At 43.4% G+C, this 16989-nt stretch overlaps 1 protein-coding gene across 2 annotated transcripts in view; it reads left to right on the forward strand.

Moving 5' to 3' along the window:
- LOC147014694 (fasciculation and elongation protein zeta-2-like) overlaps positions 1-16989 on the forward strand; it is a 78924-nt gene that overhangs the window by 27764 nt on the left and 34171 nt on the right. Inside the window, exon 1 of one of the 2 annotated variants that reach the window (XM_085850688.1) lies at positions 3489-3921. The exons of the other annotated variant lie outside the window; for it this stretch is intronic. Within the exon in view, the coding sequence (XP_085706814.1) occupies positions 3578-3921 (344 nt within the window). The 5' untranslated portion in view covers positions 3489-3577. Of the gene's footprint in view, positions 1-3488; positions 3922-16989 lie in introns of those variants that run through there. 2 annotated transcript variants of the gene reach the window in all.

The following is a 16989-nucleotide window of genomic DNA, read 5'->3' on the forward strand; positions in this document are numbered from 1 at the left end:
CTGAGGACATATCCAGGAATCAAAATCTGTTGAGTTTGCTTTTGTTGCAATTTGTGGGAGTTTGACCAAATATTTCTGCTAAAATGCCTGTACTCTCACTGCCTCTGAAAGGTACACTGCCACTGTCAGAAGTTATACTTTCCCAAACTTCAAAATTACTGTACATGTAATTAGTGAGCTAACTGGTTTATCAACCTTTTCTGAACATTGCTATTAGAAAATAAGGAGTGAACCTTGAAAATTTTTTTTTTTTTTGTCACCTTGGCTGTCTTAACCTTACCTGCCATGCCGACTCGAGATTAATCTGAGCAAAGTTGACTCGAAGCAAAGGCTACCCTGCCAGCCAAGGACTTAACTTTATTAAAGGTGTAAAAGGACAGTTGAAGTAAAATATTCACGTAGAGTTGAGCAAATCAGTGTTTGCATTATTTATGGATGAGACAGCAAAGCTACCTACAAGCCAAGCCCATGCAATCTCTCCTTGCAGCGGTAGACCAGAAATTAGAGGATTGACAGAAATGTTGTAGCCATGTCGGAATGGACTTTTTGGAGAAACCACACAAATAACGAGAATGGAACTCGATGGTATGCATACCTCCTCCAGGCTGAACAGTTTATAAACCCTCGTATCCGTATCTGGATTCGGATTCGAATCTTCACCAAAATCGAAATAGTTGCCCTTCTCATACACCCAACTTGTTCTCAAGGTTTCATCCAAATCAATCCATAACTTTATGAGATATCCTGTTCACAAACAGACAAACATATTGACAAACAAGCCGGTAGGCGGCGATGGGTCGCCGAGCATGGAAACTATAAGATATAAAACAAAATGGATGTCATATCGCGGATAGGGAATCACCTTAAGATTATGCAAATCAAATCTCATCCAGTTACATCTACTGATAACTATTCGGTATCAATTTGAATGAAAAGTACCGAAAATGCGGTTTGATATCGGAAATCCCCAAAGTTCGAGGGGGTGCTGTGATTGAACAAAGATCTAAATCGAAAATCCGGCTCGATGGTTTGTGCACAATGTATTCCAGACGATTAGTGTGAATTTTCATGACCATCCGACCATAACCCTAGGAGGAGTAGCATTTGGCGCGAAGGCACCTCCAGCTCTCGCATATTATCGATTTTTGCACTAATTGACCTTTGACCCCTGACCTAAGCGAAATTGGTCAATATGTCCTGAGGCAAAGTTGTAGTACTCATTGAGTACCATGAACCTGCAAAGTTTCATTCGTATCGATCACTCACCTGGTCGCTAGGGGGCCTTCAATTTTCGCCAATTTTCGCGCATACCCTAATTGTAGGGGGCGCTGCGGGTAAAGTATTCCATATATCACAAAAACCGGAATATATTTGATAGAGCATCACCTGTAGATCATTCGTGCCAAATTTCATAACCCTACGTGTGATAATGTCTTTCGGAATTAATTTCGCGTAAACGGTACCGATTTTGAAGGTTTTTCGGTTGTTGCTAGGGAACCAAAGCGTCCCTAGCAACCATCACAATTTCCAAAACACGAGGTCAGAAGATGTACCTACTACCCGAGTTTGGTCAAAATCCGCCCACGTTTACTACCAATTATGCTGATGACAAACGAACAAACATCCAAACAAACATCCAAACAGAGACAGAATTACTGACAATAAGGGTCACCTATTTCGGTGACCCAACAGATTCAGGGTGAAAACATACCCTCCGTCCATCTTCGGTGGAGTGGGTAACCACCTAGAGCCAGGATAATAAAATAAATGCTAATCGGTTAAATGAACTATTCTGTCGGTCACCTTACCAACTCATTACAACTGGTCACCTGGCAGCCCACCTGACACCTCCTGCCCATATAACTTGGGTGGAACTTGTACTTCTCTGACCACGGCGTTATGAAATCAGAAATGATTGGCACAGTTAACATACACACCGCATGTAGCTCACATGTGTCCAAAATAAGACTTCACAAGAGTACATGCCGTTAATTGTGCTAGTTCCCAAGAGATCACCTGCATGGTTCCTGAGAACAGATTTAGTGGTGCAAAGTTAGTTAACAACCTAACAACGTGTCGATTTGATTCCATTTGAAGATGTTTCGCTCAGACCTCTTGGGACCATCTGAAGACCATAGCCGAGTGATGAGGGGGCAGTGTTGGATGGATCATTGGTTGGTTGACAGTGCCACTGTGACATACAGGAACGTCATTACGCACACTGAATTGGGGCAAGCGGCAGTTATGGAGACGAATGGAGGGGTAATAATAGAATGAACGCGTAGACCAAATATCCAGTGGATGATCAGTAAGTCTGTGACCTGACACAGAAATGATAAGAAATAAACCTGGGGGGGGGGTTAGTAGGGGATGGGGTGCGATGGGGAGTAGGGGTTGGGGTGGGGGGGGGAGTGGGGGAGGGGGTGGGTAGTAGGGGATGGGGTGGGTAGTAGGGGATGGGGTGGGTAGTAGGGGAGTAAGACATGGGGTGGGTGGGGAGTAGAAAATGGGTTGGGGTGGGGAGTAGAAAATGGGTTGGGGTGGGGAGTAGGAGATGGGATAGGGAGTAGGAGATGGGATGGGGTTTGGAGTCGGAGATGGGGTGGGGAGTCGGAGAAGGGATAGGGAGTAGGCGATGGGGTGGGGAGGAGGAGATGGGGTGGGGAGGAGGAGATGGGATGGGGTGAGAAGTAGGAGATGGGATAGAGGGTAGGAGATGGGGTGAGGTGTGGAGTAGGAGATGGGATAGGGGGTAGGAGATGGGGTGGGGAGTAGGAGATGGGATAGGGGATAGGAGATGGGGTGGGGAGTAGGAGATGGGGTGGGGGAGGAGGAGATGGGATGGGGTGGGGTGGGGAGTCGGAGATGGGGTGGGGGAGGAGGAGATCGGGTGGGGTGGGGAGTCGGAGATGGGGTGGGGAGTCGGAGATGGGGTGGGGGAGGAGGAGATCGGGTGGGGTGGGGAGTCGGAGATGGGGTGGGGAGGAGGAGATGTGATGGGGTGGGGAGGAGGGGTGGCAGGTGGGGTGGAGTGGGGAGTCGTGGATTGGGTGGGGAGTAGGAGTAGATGGCTTGGGGAGTAGGAAAAGGAGATGGGGTGTTTGGGGGGGGGGGGTAGTGAATACGTTTACATAAACATGTGTCATAACACATTGTCTGATGACGTTAAAAGATGATGTAGATATATCACTCAGATTACTTCCACCTCTCCCAACTTCTTCTCCATTTCATTCGTGAAAACAGTGTTATCGATACGGATAAGGTACATCAATAAATGCACGATTAAGTAGATGGCTCCTCGTTCATTGGATGATGAATAATAATCCAATTATCATATTTCCCACCACGAGGACACGTAAGTAAATGTAACGTGATTTTACAGATATATAAATATATAAAATGTTAATTTTAACTTTGTTCTAATGCGGATTCACCTTTCGCCTCTGACTCCGCCCCCTCTCGCGATGCTGTGAGCTGATTGGTCGACAGGGTGAACCAGGTGTGGCGCCCTCGAGCACAATCGTGAGCTCCCTGAGGTTCGGTCCGTCGCTCGGCTCGGATATACACTGGACTCAAAATGAAGGAGAAGGAGGATGATCTCGGTCTGGCGGCTCCGCTGGCAGATTTCGATGAAGAATGGCAGGATCTGTACGAGCTTCGTCCCCGGTCGAAGGCCATCGACACCACGAAGACGCCGCGCTCCGAGTCCGCAGTGCAGGGCGGACAGGAGGCCATCGGCTTGGAGGATTTGGCAGAGTTGGACGGCTTCTCTGGAGAGATCGTGAGCTTCAAATCCATGGAAGATCTTGTGAACGGTTTCGATGAAAAGCTCACGGTGTGTTTCCATAATCTGGATTCGGATACGGGACACATTGCACCGGTGAAAGCTCTGGTGGAGGAGAACGTGTCACGGGATGATGGGTGAGTAACAGGGAATGGCATGGGAGGTGATGATGATGGGTGAGTAATAGGGAATGGCATGGGAGGTGATGATGATGGGTGAGTAACAGGGAATGGCATGGGAGGTGATGATGATGGGTGAGTAATAGGGAATGGCATGGGAGGTGATGATGATGGGTGAGTAAAAGGGAATGGCATGGGAGGTGATGATGATGATGATGATGATGGGTGAGTAATAGGGAATGGCATGGGAGGTGATGATGATGGGTGAGTAATAGGGAATGGCATGGGAGGTGATGATGATGGGTGAGTAACAGGGAATGGCATGGGAGGTGATGATGATGGGTGAGTAATAGGGAATGGCATGGGAGGTGATGATGATGGGTGAGTAAAAGGGAATGGCATGGGAGGTGATGATGATGATGATGATGGGTGAGTAATAGGGAATGGCATGGGAGGTGATGATGATGGGTGAGTAATAGGGAATGGCATGGGAGGTGATGATGGGTGAGTAACAGGGAATGGCATGGGAGGTGATGATGATGGGTGAGTAATAGGGAATGGCATGGGAGGTGATGATGATGATGGGTGAGTAATAGGGAATGGCATGGGAGGTGATGATGATGGGTGAGTAACAGGGAATGGCATGGGAGGTGATGATGATGGGTGAGTAATAGGGAATGGCATGGGAGGTGATGATGGGTGAGTAAAAGGGAATGGCATGGGAGGTGATGATGGGTGAGTAATAGGGAATGACATGGGAGGTGATGATGATGATGATGATGGGTGAGTAATAGGGAATGGCATGGGAGGTGATGATGGGTGAGTAATAGGGAATGTCATGGGAGGTGATGATGATGATGGGTGAGTAATAGGGAATGGCATGGGAGGTGATGATGGGTGAGTAAAAGGGAATGGCATGGGAGGTGATGATGGGTGAGTAATAGGGAATGTCATGGGAGGTGATGATGATGATGATGATGATGGGTGAGTAATAGGGAATGGCATGGGAGGTGATGATGGGTGAGTAATAGGGAATGTCATGGGAGGTGATGATGATGATGATGGGTGAGTAATAGGGAATGGCATGGGAGGTGATGATGGGTGAGTAATAGGGAATGGCATGGGAGGTGATGATGATTGGTGAGTAAAAGGGAATGGCATGGGAGGTGATGATGGGTGAGTAATAGGGAATGGCATGGGAGGTGATTGTGGGTGAGTAATGGGGAATGGCATGGGAAATGATGGTGGTTGAGTAATAGGGAATGTCATGGGAGGTGATGATGGGTGAGTAATAGGGAATGTCATGGGAGGTGATGGTGGGTGAGTAATAGGGAATGGCATGGGAGGTGATGGGTGAGTAATGGGGAATGGCATGGGAAATGATGATGGGTGAGTAATAAGGAATGTCATGGGAGGTGATTGTGGGTGAGTAATGGGGAATGGCATGGGAAATGATGATGGGTGAGTAATAGGGAATGGCATGGGAGGTGATGATGGGTGAGTAATAGGGAATGGCATGGGAGGTGATGATGGGTGAGTAATAGGGAATGGCATGGGAGGTGATTGTGGTGAGTAATAGGGAATGGCATGGGAGGTGATTGTGGGTGAGTAATGGGGAATGGCATGGGAAATGATGGTGGGTGAGTAATAGGGAATGTCATGGGAGGTGATGATGGGTGAGTAATAGGGAATGGCATGGGAGGTGATGATGGGTGAGTAATATGGAATGGCATTGGAGGTGATGGGTGAGGAACGAAATGGAATATGGAAGGAATCGGATGAGGTGAGGTGATGTGTGAGGAAAAAGATTTGGATGATATGGGATGGGATGTAATGATGGGTGAGTAATAGGGAATGTCATGGGAGGTGATGATGGGTGAGTAATAGGGAATGGCATGGGAGGTGATTGTGGGTGAGTAATAGGGAATGGCATGGGAGGTGATTGTGGGTGAGTAATGGGGAATGGCATGGGAAATGATGATGGGTGAGTAATAGGGAATGGCATGAGAGGTGATGATGGGTGAGTAATGGGGAATGGCATGGGAGGTGATGATGGCTGAGTAATATGGAATGGCATTGGAGGTGATGGGTGAGGAACGAAATGGAATATGGAAGGAATCGGATGAGGTGAGGTGATGTGTGAGGAAAGAGATTTGGATGATATGGGATGGGATGTAATGATGGGTGACAGATTTGTTGGGGGTAACATGATTGTTGAAGGATGAGATGGGTTGTGATGATGGGTGAGGGATGAGATGGGTTGTGATGATGGGTGAGGGATGAGATGGGTTGTGATGATGGGTGTGAGATGTGCAATGATTGGTATGGGATGTAATGATGTGTGAGATGTGATGGATGAGATGGGTTGTGATGATTGGTGAGGGATGAGATGGGTTGTGATTGGTGAGGGATGACATGAGATGTAATGATGGGTGTGAGATGTGCAATGATCAGTGATTGATGGGTTGAAATGATTGGTGTGTGATGGATGAGATGTAATAATGGATGGGATTGGGGGTGCAGTGATCTGTAAGCACAAGGTGTTGGGATAATACGAGGAAGAATTCAATGTTTTCTTAATGATTCAAATCATCAGCGAATGGGAATGTTTTTGATTCATTCTCTACTCTGATCATGCATTCACTGAGATTCACAACCATGTACATACAAGTCCAGATGATTGAATGGAGAAAATGAATGAGATAGTAGTAATTCAACTGCAGTTTTGTAACGTTGGTACTGAAGACACCCAGCTCCTTAACCGAGGATCCACTTGGTATCGCCAACTAGTGGACCAGTTTGTTGTTCTTCAGCATGGTGCTTGCTGGTGGAGGGTTTTCAATCTCGTCTCGTGTGTGGTAATGGTTATTGTTCATGGAATTGAGGCAAACCCACAATCATTTGATTCATGCTAACCAAGCGTTTCCATTCTGCTTTGCTAAAATTACCTTCCGTAATGAGCATCCATTTTGCAAGTGCCCACCTTGGATAAGATGGACAAGTTTGAAAGCTTTCCTCTGCCTAATCACTGCACAGTTTAGGCAAGTCCTCATAAGTGGTTTATTGCAGGACAAATATGCAAATTTCTGGAGAGTTCAACTTGGTCCAGTCATGTAAACAACGTTTAAGTGTGTTCGTCCAATGTCTGACATGAAGTTGCAGAGTTGGTGCAGTTATCTTTTATGTGGTCTTATCTGGGTTGGATTCTCATTGGTGCTTTACAGGTTGGGAGTTGCATCACCAAGAATGTCATCCCTCAGGATGGACATTAAGCTGGGTGTCCCGTCTTCTATTATTGGTTGGAGGACGTTGAATATCGTCGCACAATACCTTTTGACGAAGAGTCGGAGAGTAATCGCCGACATTCTGAATAAATTACAAATTCCTGCCCAAATCCAATCCAGTTGAGCGTCGGGTCCAAACAGTCAGTTTGTGAAAGACTTGGACCGACACTTTTACCTTGGCCGACCCTACAAGACGGTGGGATTAATCGGGGCTGTTAAAGCATTAGTAGCTAAGTTTTAGTCCAACCAACAGATGCACGTGAGCAAACATCGACACAAACGTTGCAGAAGAAGAGTTTTGAGTGAGAGTGATTGATACCAGACTTGTTCTGTTTGGATGGATTAACAGTCTCTCTACCTTGTGGAGAGCATGTTGTTGAGGCTTGCATAAACTCCCGAAGGGTTTTGGTGGATCCGTTGGGTTATGTCGCTACAAAAGCCTTGTTGACTTAAAAACATTCCTATATCCCAAAACTATTTTATGGTGTGCATGGGAAGCAAAATTACCATAAAGTTATTGGTAATTTGAAAAAATAACTTTTTATCGCATTGCTTCTTTGCTTATGAATGAACGTTCAGACAAATGTTAACTGAGGAGGCTTTTATCATCAAGAAAAACTTTTTTTTTGCATTTATTTATGACAGTGATTGCTATCCCTGCAGACGCGAAGGGGGGGGGGGAGTCTCTGGTACTACTGTCCTTGTTGATTTTTGTCCGATCATGTAGTCCCTCCAAATGCCACCGATGTAGATTTTCGCTGGTGAACAAGATTGAGCATTTAACAAGTGGACCGTGGGCCGAAGCCTGTTTTCTTGTTTATATTTTGAGTTCCGTAGTCCCCATCTTGGGAGCACCTTGGACCATTCTAAATACGTTGAATATGTGTATCAGAAGCAAAAGCCATATGCTCCTCAGTCTGAAAATAGTGTTCATGAAAACTGGCCCAAAACATAGCAATATAGAAAATAAAAATAAACCAATCTCACTCGCAGGGTGACCCGTATCTTGCCAAAAGGTGACCACATGACTTCTTTAAGGTCACACTGAGGTGAACAGAGCTGCTATCCACCAGGAGCGACTCCTTGAGGAATATCTGCCTACGAGAGATTCCGATGAGAATCGTTCTACAGAGTAACCATGAAAAATATGTTTGCCTCATAATGTCTCAAGCTTGACATATCTCGAAAGCACTCATCGAGGTGTTCAATTTGAGGTACTACATGATATGGTTCCTAAAACTTGAAAATTTGACCTTGGGGTCAAATATGTTTGACTTCAGGCGCTAACCATGAAGGTCAAGGCCAATCGCCACCAAAAACGAATCAGCTAAGCGCCAGACCATATACTACATTCCCATAAAGTTTGGAGACGACTCGATTAAAATTACTCAAAAAATAAGGGTTTCATCGACTCCCCTCATTTGCGACAAAGTGACCTTGAACTTTGACCTTTGACCTTGACTTTCAAAATTTTATGCACTGAAGGGGACCTCTATAGGCCTCTGATATGTGAAGTTACAAATATTTCCAATGATAACTGTGCTCTGCAGAGTGATTTATACGTGATTACAGACAAAAAAAACAAAACAAAAAAAAACATATGATGGTCAAGGCCAATCGCCACCAAAAATTAATCAGCTGAGCACCAGACCATGAACTATATTCCCATGAAGTTTGAAGACGATCCGATCAACATTACTAAAAAAAATAAGGGTTTCGTCGACTCCCCTGATTTGCGACAAAGTGACCTCGACCTTTGACCTTGACCTTCAAAATTTTGTGCGCTGAAAGGGACCTCTATGGGCCTCTGATATGCGGTTACAAAAATTTGCAATGATAACTGTGCTCTGCAGAATTTTTATACGTGATTACAGGCAAAACAAAAACATACAAGCTGACTCTCATATCTTGCAAAAACTTCATTTTGGCAAGATAAATATGGTTGTGAAGGACCAGTTTACCCTAGCAACGGTGACATAACAGTCTTTTTGTTGAATTTGAACCATGACAAGTGCAAGAAAAGGTGAAATAAGGAATTAAAGGGTACTTTTCATATCCGTTTCTTCGGAAGAAATCTACCCAAGCAACCATGTATTCATTAACATTTTATTTGCATTTGTTTATCCACCATAACGCCCTAATTTGTCCATTACACTGTAAATAGACCCGATGGCAAGAGAGGCATAGAGTGTTGGGGTGAAGGGGGTGGGGGGGGCAGATCCACAAAGATTCCTCCAAAGCCAGTCGCCAATTGGGCATCCTCTGTCGTGCAAAGTCCTTGCTTGGCATGCCTGAGCTCCTGACCACGTACAAAGCTTTCATCCGCAGCCTGATGGAGTACTGCTATCCCCTCTGGGCTGGTGCTCCCGCCTCTCACCTTTCTCATGCGTCATGCCGTGGAAACCAAGGCATTTTGGATCATTGGTATCTCCCGCGATGAGGCCGAGTCTTTGTGCCTCTCACTTTCTCACCGCAGGCAGGTTGGTGGTCTTGCTGTCTTCTACCGTCTTCTCTCCGGCCATGCCCCCATGCTCTGTCTGCTATCTGTCCCGTCCATATTTCTGCAGGGCGCTCAAGGTCTGCCAGCAACCCCCTTCTGATTAAAGTACCAAAATCACGAATCACTGCTCACCTTCATTCTTCCATTCCTCTTTTTTTTTCCTACCTTTGGCATAAACTCCCACACACTCTTCAATCCCATTCTCCCCTCCAGGTCTTCAAAACAGCTGTTCACCACCATCTCTTATCTTCCCCTATCCAAAACCACGATCTTTTCTACCCCCGTTAATCCACATCAAACCCACCTCCTTCATGCTCCCTGCTTCCTTCCTGAAAGTCCCTGTAGTGTCCATCTTGTTTACCCCCTGTACCCTGCCCCATCTTTCTCCCTTCCAAAGATCTCCTCATGTGTCTATTCCCCACTGTTTTGTGCTTCCCTCTCCCGTCCCCTTTGTCTCCTGCTCCCCTTATTATACATTATGTGTGTTAGCTCTTATACGAGCTTTGACATTGTGTACATATATATATATATATATATATATATATATATATATATATATATATATATATATATATATATATATATATATATATATATTCTGTAAAAAAAAATCACAAACTTCTATTAACATCACAATGAAAAGTCCTTTTCCTTACAATACATATCTATGTCACAAACTACTTATCAACCAATCTCGGTTTAAGTACATGCAAGTCAACATCTGCAAGCCAAACTAAAATAATTGTCTTAATATTATACATCTACATGTACCACATGTTTGCAGCTGATAGACGTCACAGGCCTTTTGAAGGTCACAGAGAAACTTTATTTTTGTGCAAGCAATGCTGCAACGGTACTGGCAGTCTCATCCATATTTATAGATAAATATTGACGTATTCTTATGTAGTGTGTACTCCCGTTCATAATTCTCCAATCCCCTTTCTTGCTTCCACGTATCTCTCTCAATCTTTGATTTATCAGTGAAACTCGTGTACAGCACTCTCGATGATATCCATATCCGATGGGGATTGCAGAAAGTCTTTCTGGTGCTGTACCTAGGTCAACTTCAAATTTTTTCTCAGACATTTTTGGCAATTTTAGCTTCTCTGCTTCTAGTAGATTTTTCCATCGATGAAAGCTTGCAGCAAATTTCATTCTGCTCACATCAGACCGAATAAATATACTTCCCTTTGGCCCCTTCCACAACATGCATGTAGCAGGCCATCGAGATACGCCCGTGTTTGGCTGTTATCATGGGATCTCTTATTTATTAGAGAACCCATGATTGGCTGTTTTTATGATTCTGACAAAGACATCAGTTGTGATTGGATTACTAAGTATTATGTCATCAGACTATTATATCGAGATATCTGGAATTTTTTTTTTTTTAATTCTGCAAAACACTCAATCTTTGCGAAAATTAACATCAGTATTTGTGATGGGTGGTTCGTAATCTGACATTGGTGTGAATATGAAGTACTCCCACGGAATGGACAATGGAAATGCATTTTCTTATGACTCGGCTCGTGATGCAAATGCAGTGCTTCGCGAGGTATATAGATTACAATAGATCTGAGAACCTGTGTGGATTCACTCACTTGCACGCAGCACCATTAAAATAGATCTTCATGTTCCTTTGACAATGTGCTCGGGTAATAAGTCATCTACTATATTCCCACATTCATATATACAGGGTGTAAGAAAATTCTGGAATCGTAGATTAATTGTTTTTTGTTCTGTTTTTTTTTTTTTTTCCTTTCTTTTCCTGAAATCTGTTGTGTATGCCAAACATCGGTGAACAAGAGAGGCATTGAAAGAACGTATTTGAGAGTAATGTAACAAAATCAGGATGGATACAGTTGAAACTACAAAACACAGAGTTTATAATTGCAAAGCACACCATGGATTACAATTTGACCATTTGCTAGAATAAAAGCCATTGATTCCAGAATTTTGTTCTAAAAAAAAACACCAAGAAAAAGAGCTATCAGAGATTGCATACCCTCACCAGGACTTGTTGTGTATGGTGTATGGTATTTGTGTACTGGTGTGTTGTGTAATTTATGACACATAACTGGAACTGCCACTTTATAACTGCTGGCAGTGATGACCGGGTACCAAGACGTCCCGCTTTGATCGGACACCTGACCCTGACCCATGACGTTTTAAAAAAATTATTAATTCATTATTCAGTTTAATTTAGAATGGGATTAAAATAAATTCAATTCAAATCAAATGGAAGACCAAAGAGGTACAGTCCTGCATTGGAGGAATCAGAAGGAACCTGAACAAGCAAAAAGTAAAGATGAAGTTATCAGGACAAACCTGGATAGGATTTGGGTTTCAGCTACTACTCCTCCACCCTCAAACCCATCCAGGCACAGCCAAGTGAGCCTTATTCAAAAAAAAATCAAATTCTTGCTGCCAGACCATGCATCTGCTCAGGTTGGAATTTAAAACGTATTCACCATCACTACTAGATCATTATTGTGAAGTTTCACATCGATCGATTTAAGTGGTTCAAGCGAAATAATTTTTAAAAGACTTTTGCTCAATCCAATATGGCTGCCAGACCATGTCATTGTGAATACCCTGGTATCTCTAAAGCTTGGGGAACATATGTGTGAAATTTCCCCTCGATCTGTCCAGTTGCTCTAGTGAAGAAGTTTAAATTTTTAATGGGTTTTCGGGTAAATCTTCTAATATGGCTGCCAAACCATGTGACCTATGACATCATCCATGTGAACATTTTGTTCCTCATGGATAGGTGGTTATATGTGCAAAGTTTCACCTCTATTTTCAGCCGCTTCAGAGAAGATCGTTGAAGGTTAAAAAAAACAAAAAAACAATATGGCTGCCGAACCACGTGACCGAACCAAAACGTCATCAATTTTTTTCTGTGTACCAATTTATCACTCTGACCCTCGACATGTTTCATACTGATTGGAATTTTGCAATTTGAATGTCATAAGGAAGGCACCTATGACGTCGTAAAAGATCACACTTATGCCCCATGAGGAGTACTTGCCATGTGTCAAGTTTTAATTTTTTCCTTGGTGCGTTTTCAGAGATACAAAGGTCCAAAGTTTTTCTGACTTTTAACGTTCATCCGAGGGACGGCACACACATTGATGAATCACCCTCCCTGTGAAACCCCGGTGTTAGAGTTTAAAGCTGAGTCAGGATTCAAACCTAGGTTAAACAGCCTGGAGAAGATTGTGCGTTCCTCTAGTCTTGGCCATCCGATCAGCCAACTGCTCTGTTTAGTAATCGGTAATGAAATTTTAATTCAAAAGAAAATCCATCGATTATGAATATTGATCACTTTTTTTTCTGGTGAAATGTCTGAATAGCTTTAATACCTTGTAATACCATAATGCACATTAATATATGAGATAATATTTGCTCTATACCAGTCAATGTAGGGGAAAATGTAAAAAATTTAATGCCATTAAATACACTACTGTGTACATGGTACAGTTAAATAGCATGAATCGGAAACTGGCTCCACTATCACAGGTCTGTATAAAGGATTAAAGTGTAAAATAATCTGCTCTGGTCACATGAGTTGGAGATGGTTATCAGGATATGATTGAGAATCTTATTCTTTCTGATTGGAGAGGTGACATTTGTAATCTTCATCATTACAAATGCATGTAAAGTTATTGTAATGAGGGTTGAAGTTTTTGTTTATTTATTTATTTTTATTTTGTTAAACAACTTTGTATTCAAATCAGCATTTGTGAGATATGCTCTTTCTCACATGAAGGATAATTCAAACGGCTATTGCCCTACTTATCTTCATGGTAGTTTGGACCCAAGCAGTGAAATCTTGTGTAAGGAGAAAGTGGGTTGATCAATATTGTCCATCCATTAACAAATTTGTCTTAAGGTCTGCTTCTTGGTCACTGCAGGCATATTCATGGCCAGCTCACAGTTATTATTATTATTATTTTTTTACTGGCTCTGATCTGGTCTTGTTTCCCCCCCATCCTCCAACCTCTCTGCAAAACCACTGCCCTTCTCCAAGTCACATTAATTTGACGAAAAACTCTTTCCTCAAGTCTAAGCTCAGCGGTCAACTCCATTCATTCAGGCCTCTCGTCTTTCAACTGTGGAAGTGATTTTCCGAGTCTGTTGTCTCTGCGCTCTTCCCTCCAGGATTTAAAGTCTGCTGCCCACCACCAACTCGTGGTCTCTCCCATTTATACCCTTGAGCTTCACCACACCTGCTGATAAACTTTCACCCGTTGCCCCTCTCCTTGCATTGTGGTTCACCCGTGGATGGTTGTCTTCTTGTTTCCCCTTCACCCCACTTTGTTTCTGTCGAATTGTGAAATACATACTCCTTGTTTCTAATTGTCCAACAAGCATTCGAGAATTGTAAAATTTGGTGCAAAGTTCAATTTTTCAGATCCATTAATAGTTCCTGAATATTTGTAAGATATATGTATATATATATGTATAGATATGTATATATATGTATATATATGTATATATATATATATATATATATATATATATATATATATATATATATATATATATATATATATATATATATATATATATATATATATATATATATATGTATATATATATGTTCACACACGCACACACATTAGGGCAGAGAAAAGGGAGGTTTTGAAAATGGATCTCCGCTATGCCAAGATGATCGCAACGTTTTTGACTGATCATCTAGCTACGAGGTTTACTCAAGTTAATGAGGCCGGTTGGTTTTAACAAGATGGCGCGACGTCACATACCGCCAGAATGTCAATGGCCACCATAAGACTACTTTTTCATAACCACATCATCTGCAGGAATAATAACATTACTTGGCCTCCAAGGTCCCCAGACCTGTAACCAGGTGACTTTTTTTATGGAGGAACTTAAAAAGCAAAGTGTACACTCATCACCCACACAATGTTGAAGAGCTGAGAGAAAGACTTCATCATAAAATTGCCAGAATTTCTTTGGAGATGCTACGCCGCGTCATAGGAAACGTGTGGAAGACTAAAGGAATGCCTGTGCAGCGACGGAGGTCACCTCGAGGATGTGATTGATCTTCAATAAATAAATGGCATGTTATGTACTTTAAGATGGCATATTTGCAATTTGGCAAATACAAAATGTTTATTTAATTACTGAGTTTTTAAAATCTCGTGTGTGTGTGTGTGTGTGTGTGTGTGTGTGTGTGTGTGTGTGTGTGTGTGTGTGTGTGTGTGTCTCTTGTGTGTAAATATATATTCTCTGCCAGTGTGTCTATTCAGAGAGGGGCTTAAAAATTAGTGCCACCATTTTGTTTGGTCCACGTAGGTCTGAGGCCTCCTATGCCTCTTTTTTAAGGCTTGTGGTTTCTGACTTTCATGACTGTCTTTACTCCAATTTGATGTCTGATTTCATTTTTTGTAGTTGCTAAGATGATTTTAGACTCGGTAGCAGCAAAAGGTAATAAAATTGGATGAATATTGATGTTTTTAGAAGAAAATGCATTTTAATATCAGATTTGAATGTATCTGGTCAGACATGATGTTTGGGGGAGGGGGATGTAGAGCCGGAGAGGGAGGAGGGGGAAACATGCATATATATGACATCTTGAAGTCACATTTCACATGATGTGGAATTTCCATGCGTCCCTACTATGGAATGAGTTATTTATGATTACTTGGTGCAAGTACAGCCGACTGAACACTGAAGCTCGGGATCGAACTGTCATCTAATTATATTTTTTTCATGTTCCTGGGGTATATATAAATAGTTTATTTCAGGCCAGTTAACTCTTTTCCAACAGCATCATTAAATGATATGGACACCCAGCAGAATTAAAAACAGAACCTGTCAAAGGGTGGAGGAGCTCCTTGTGAGCCAACAGCCATCCATATCTAGTGACCAACTGCGTCTGCGGACGGACGTCCTGCAGTTGGCTGACTTTTTTATTTTTATTTTTAGGAGGATGGTGGGAGGACTTGCACTCCGGCCACCATAAAACCCTTCACTCCGCAAAACACAAAAAAAACGCAAAGAAAAAAAATACACATACATGGGGGATCCAGCATTTGAACATCGGTATTGCAGCACTCGCTGAGGTTCGTAGACGCGAGCGTGGGGAGATCATGGTGGGTAGTTATACCTATTCCTGGTCTGGTTGCTGTGATGGTTACCATGCCCAAGGAGTTGCTGTACCTATGTCCAATAAGCTGACTCCAATGATAATTGAGGTAACACCAGTCAACGAACGTATTATGAGACACAGGATTCGTCACTCCTTGGGTGTCGTTTTCCTGGTCTCTGTATATGCTCTCACTGAGGCGAGTGATCTCACCGTGAAGGACACATTTTTTGCCACACTCGAGTCTGTGGTTGATCACTGCCCCAGACGAGATACTCTTCTAGTCTTCGGCGATTTCAATGCATCGACTGGAACTGATAGGGATGCTTATGAGACGTGTGTTCGTCCCCATGGGTCAGGAACTGCGAAGCAGAATAGCACTCAGTTCCTTGACTTTGCAAGAAGTCGTGGACTCAGGGTGGCTGGTTCATGATTTCAGCACTCACAGGCCCAATGCTGGTGGTGTGGCAAAGGAGATTGACCATGTGCTCGTTAATGGTTGCTGCAGGATGATGCAGAACTGCAGGGTCAACCAGAGTACTCAGTTCCTCAATAACTGACCACAGGCTTGTTGTAGCAACCCTGGAGTTGCAGCTTAAATCCAGGAGAATAGTACCATCCCAGCCTCGGCTGGATGTTGGCAAGCTCAAGGACGAGAGGGTAGTGGAGGAGTTTGTGAACAGGCTGAGTAGGTATTTGGGGGGCCTGGGTGCTTTTGGGGAATCCTGAAGAGTTGTGGAGTGCCTTGAAGACCAACATCCTTGATGTTGCCGGTGGATGTCTTGTAACTCACCCAAGGGCGAAGAAGAATTTTATCTCGAGGGACACTGGATACCATTGACCAGTCACAGGGCCAGGCTTAATGGCAGAACTGAGCTGTTCTGGAACACAGGCATCATCCCATCTGACTGGAAGAGGGGCCATGTTGTCCCTCTCTGGAAAGGGAAGGGTGATCACCAGGACTACAACTCCCGAGGGGTAACCCTGCTCTCAGTGCCGGACAAGGTCTTTGCTCGATAATTAAATTCTTGATCGGGTTCGCCACCATCTGCTTGAGCAGCAGCGCCCGGAGCTGTCAGACTTTTCACCAAAAAGGTCAACGATTGACCGTATCCTTGCTCTCCGGTTCCTCACCGAACACAGATGAGAGTTTCGGCAGGGGCTGCTTGCAGCCTTTGTTAATCTCCACA

Source organism: Eptatretus burgeri, chromosome 13, assembly GCF_056783735.1.
Source record: "Eptatretus burgeri isolate ZD-2024b chromosome 13, Ebu_testis_v1, whole genome shotgun sequence".
NCBI classification, from domain to species: domain Eukaryota; kingdom Metazoa; phylum Chordata; class Myxini; order Myxiniformes; family Myxinidae; genus Eptatretus; species Eptatretus burgeri.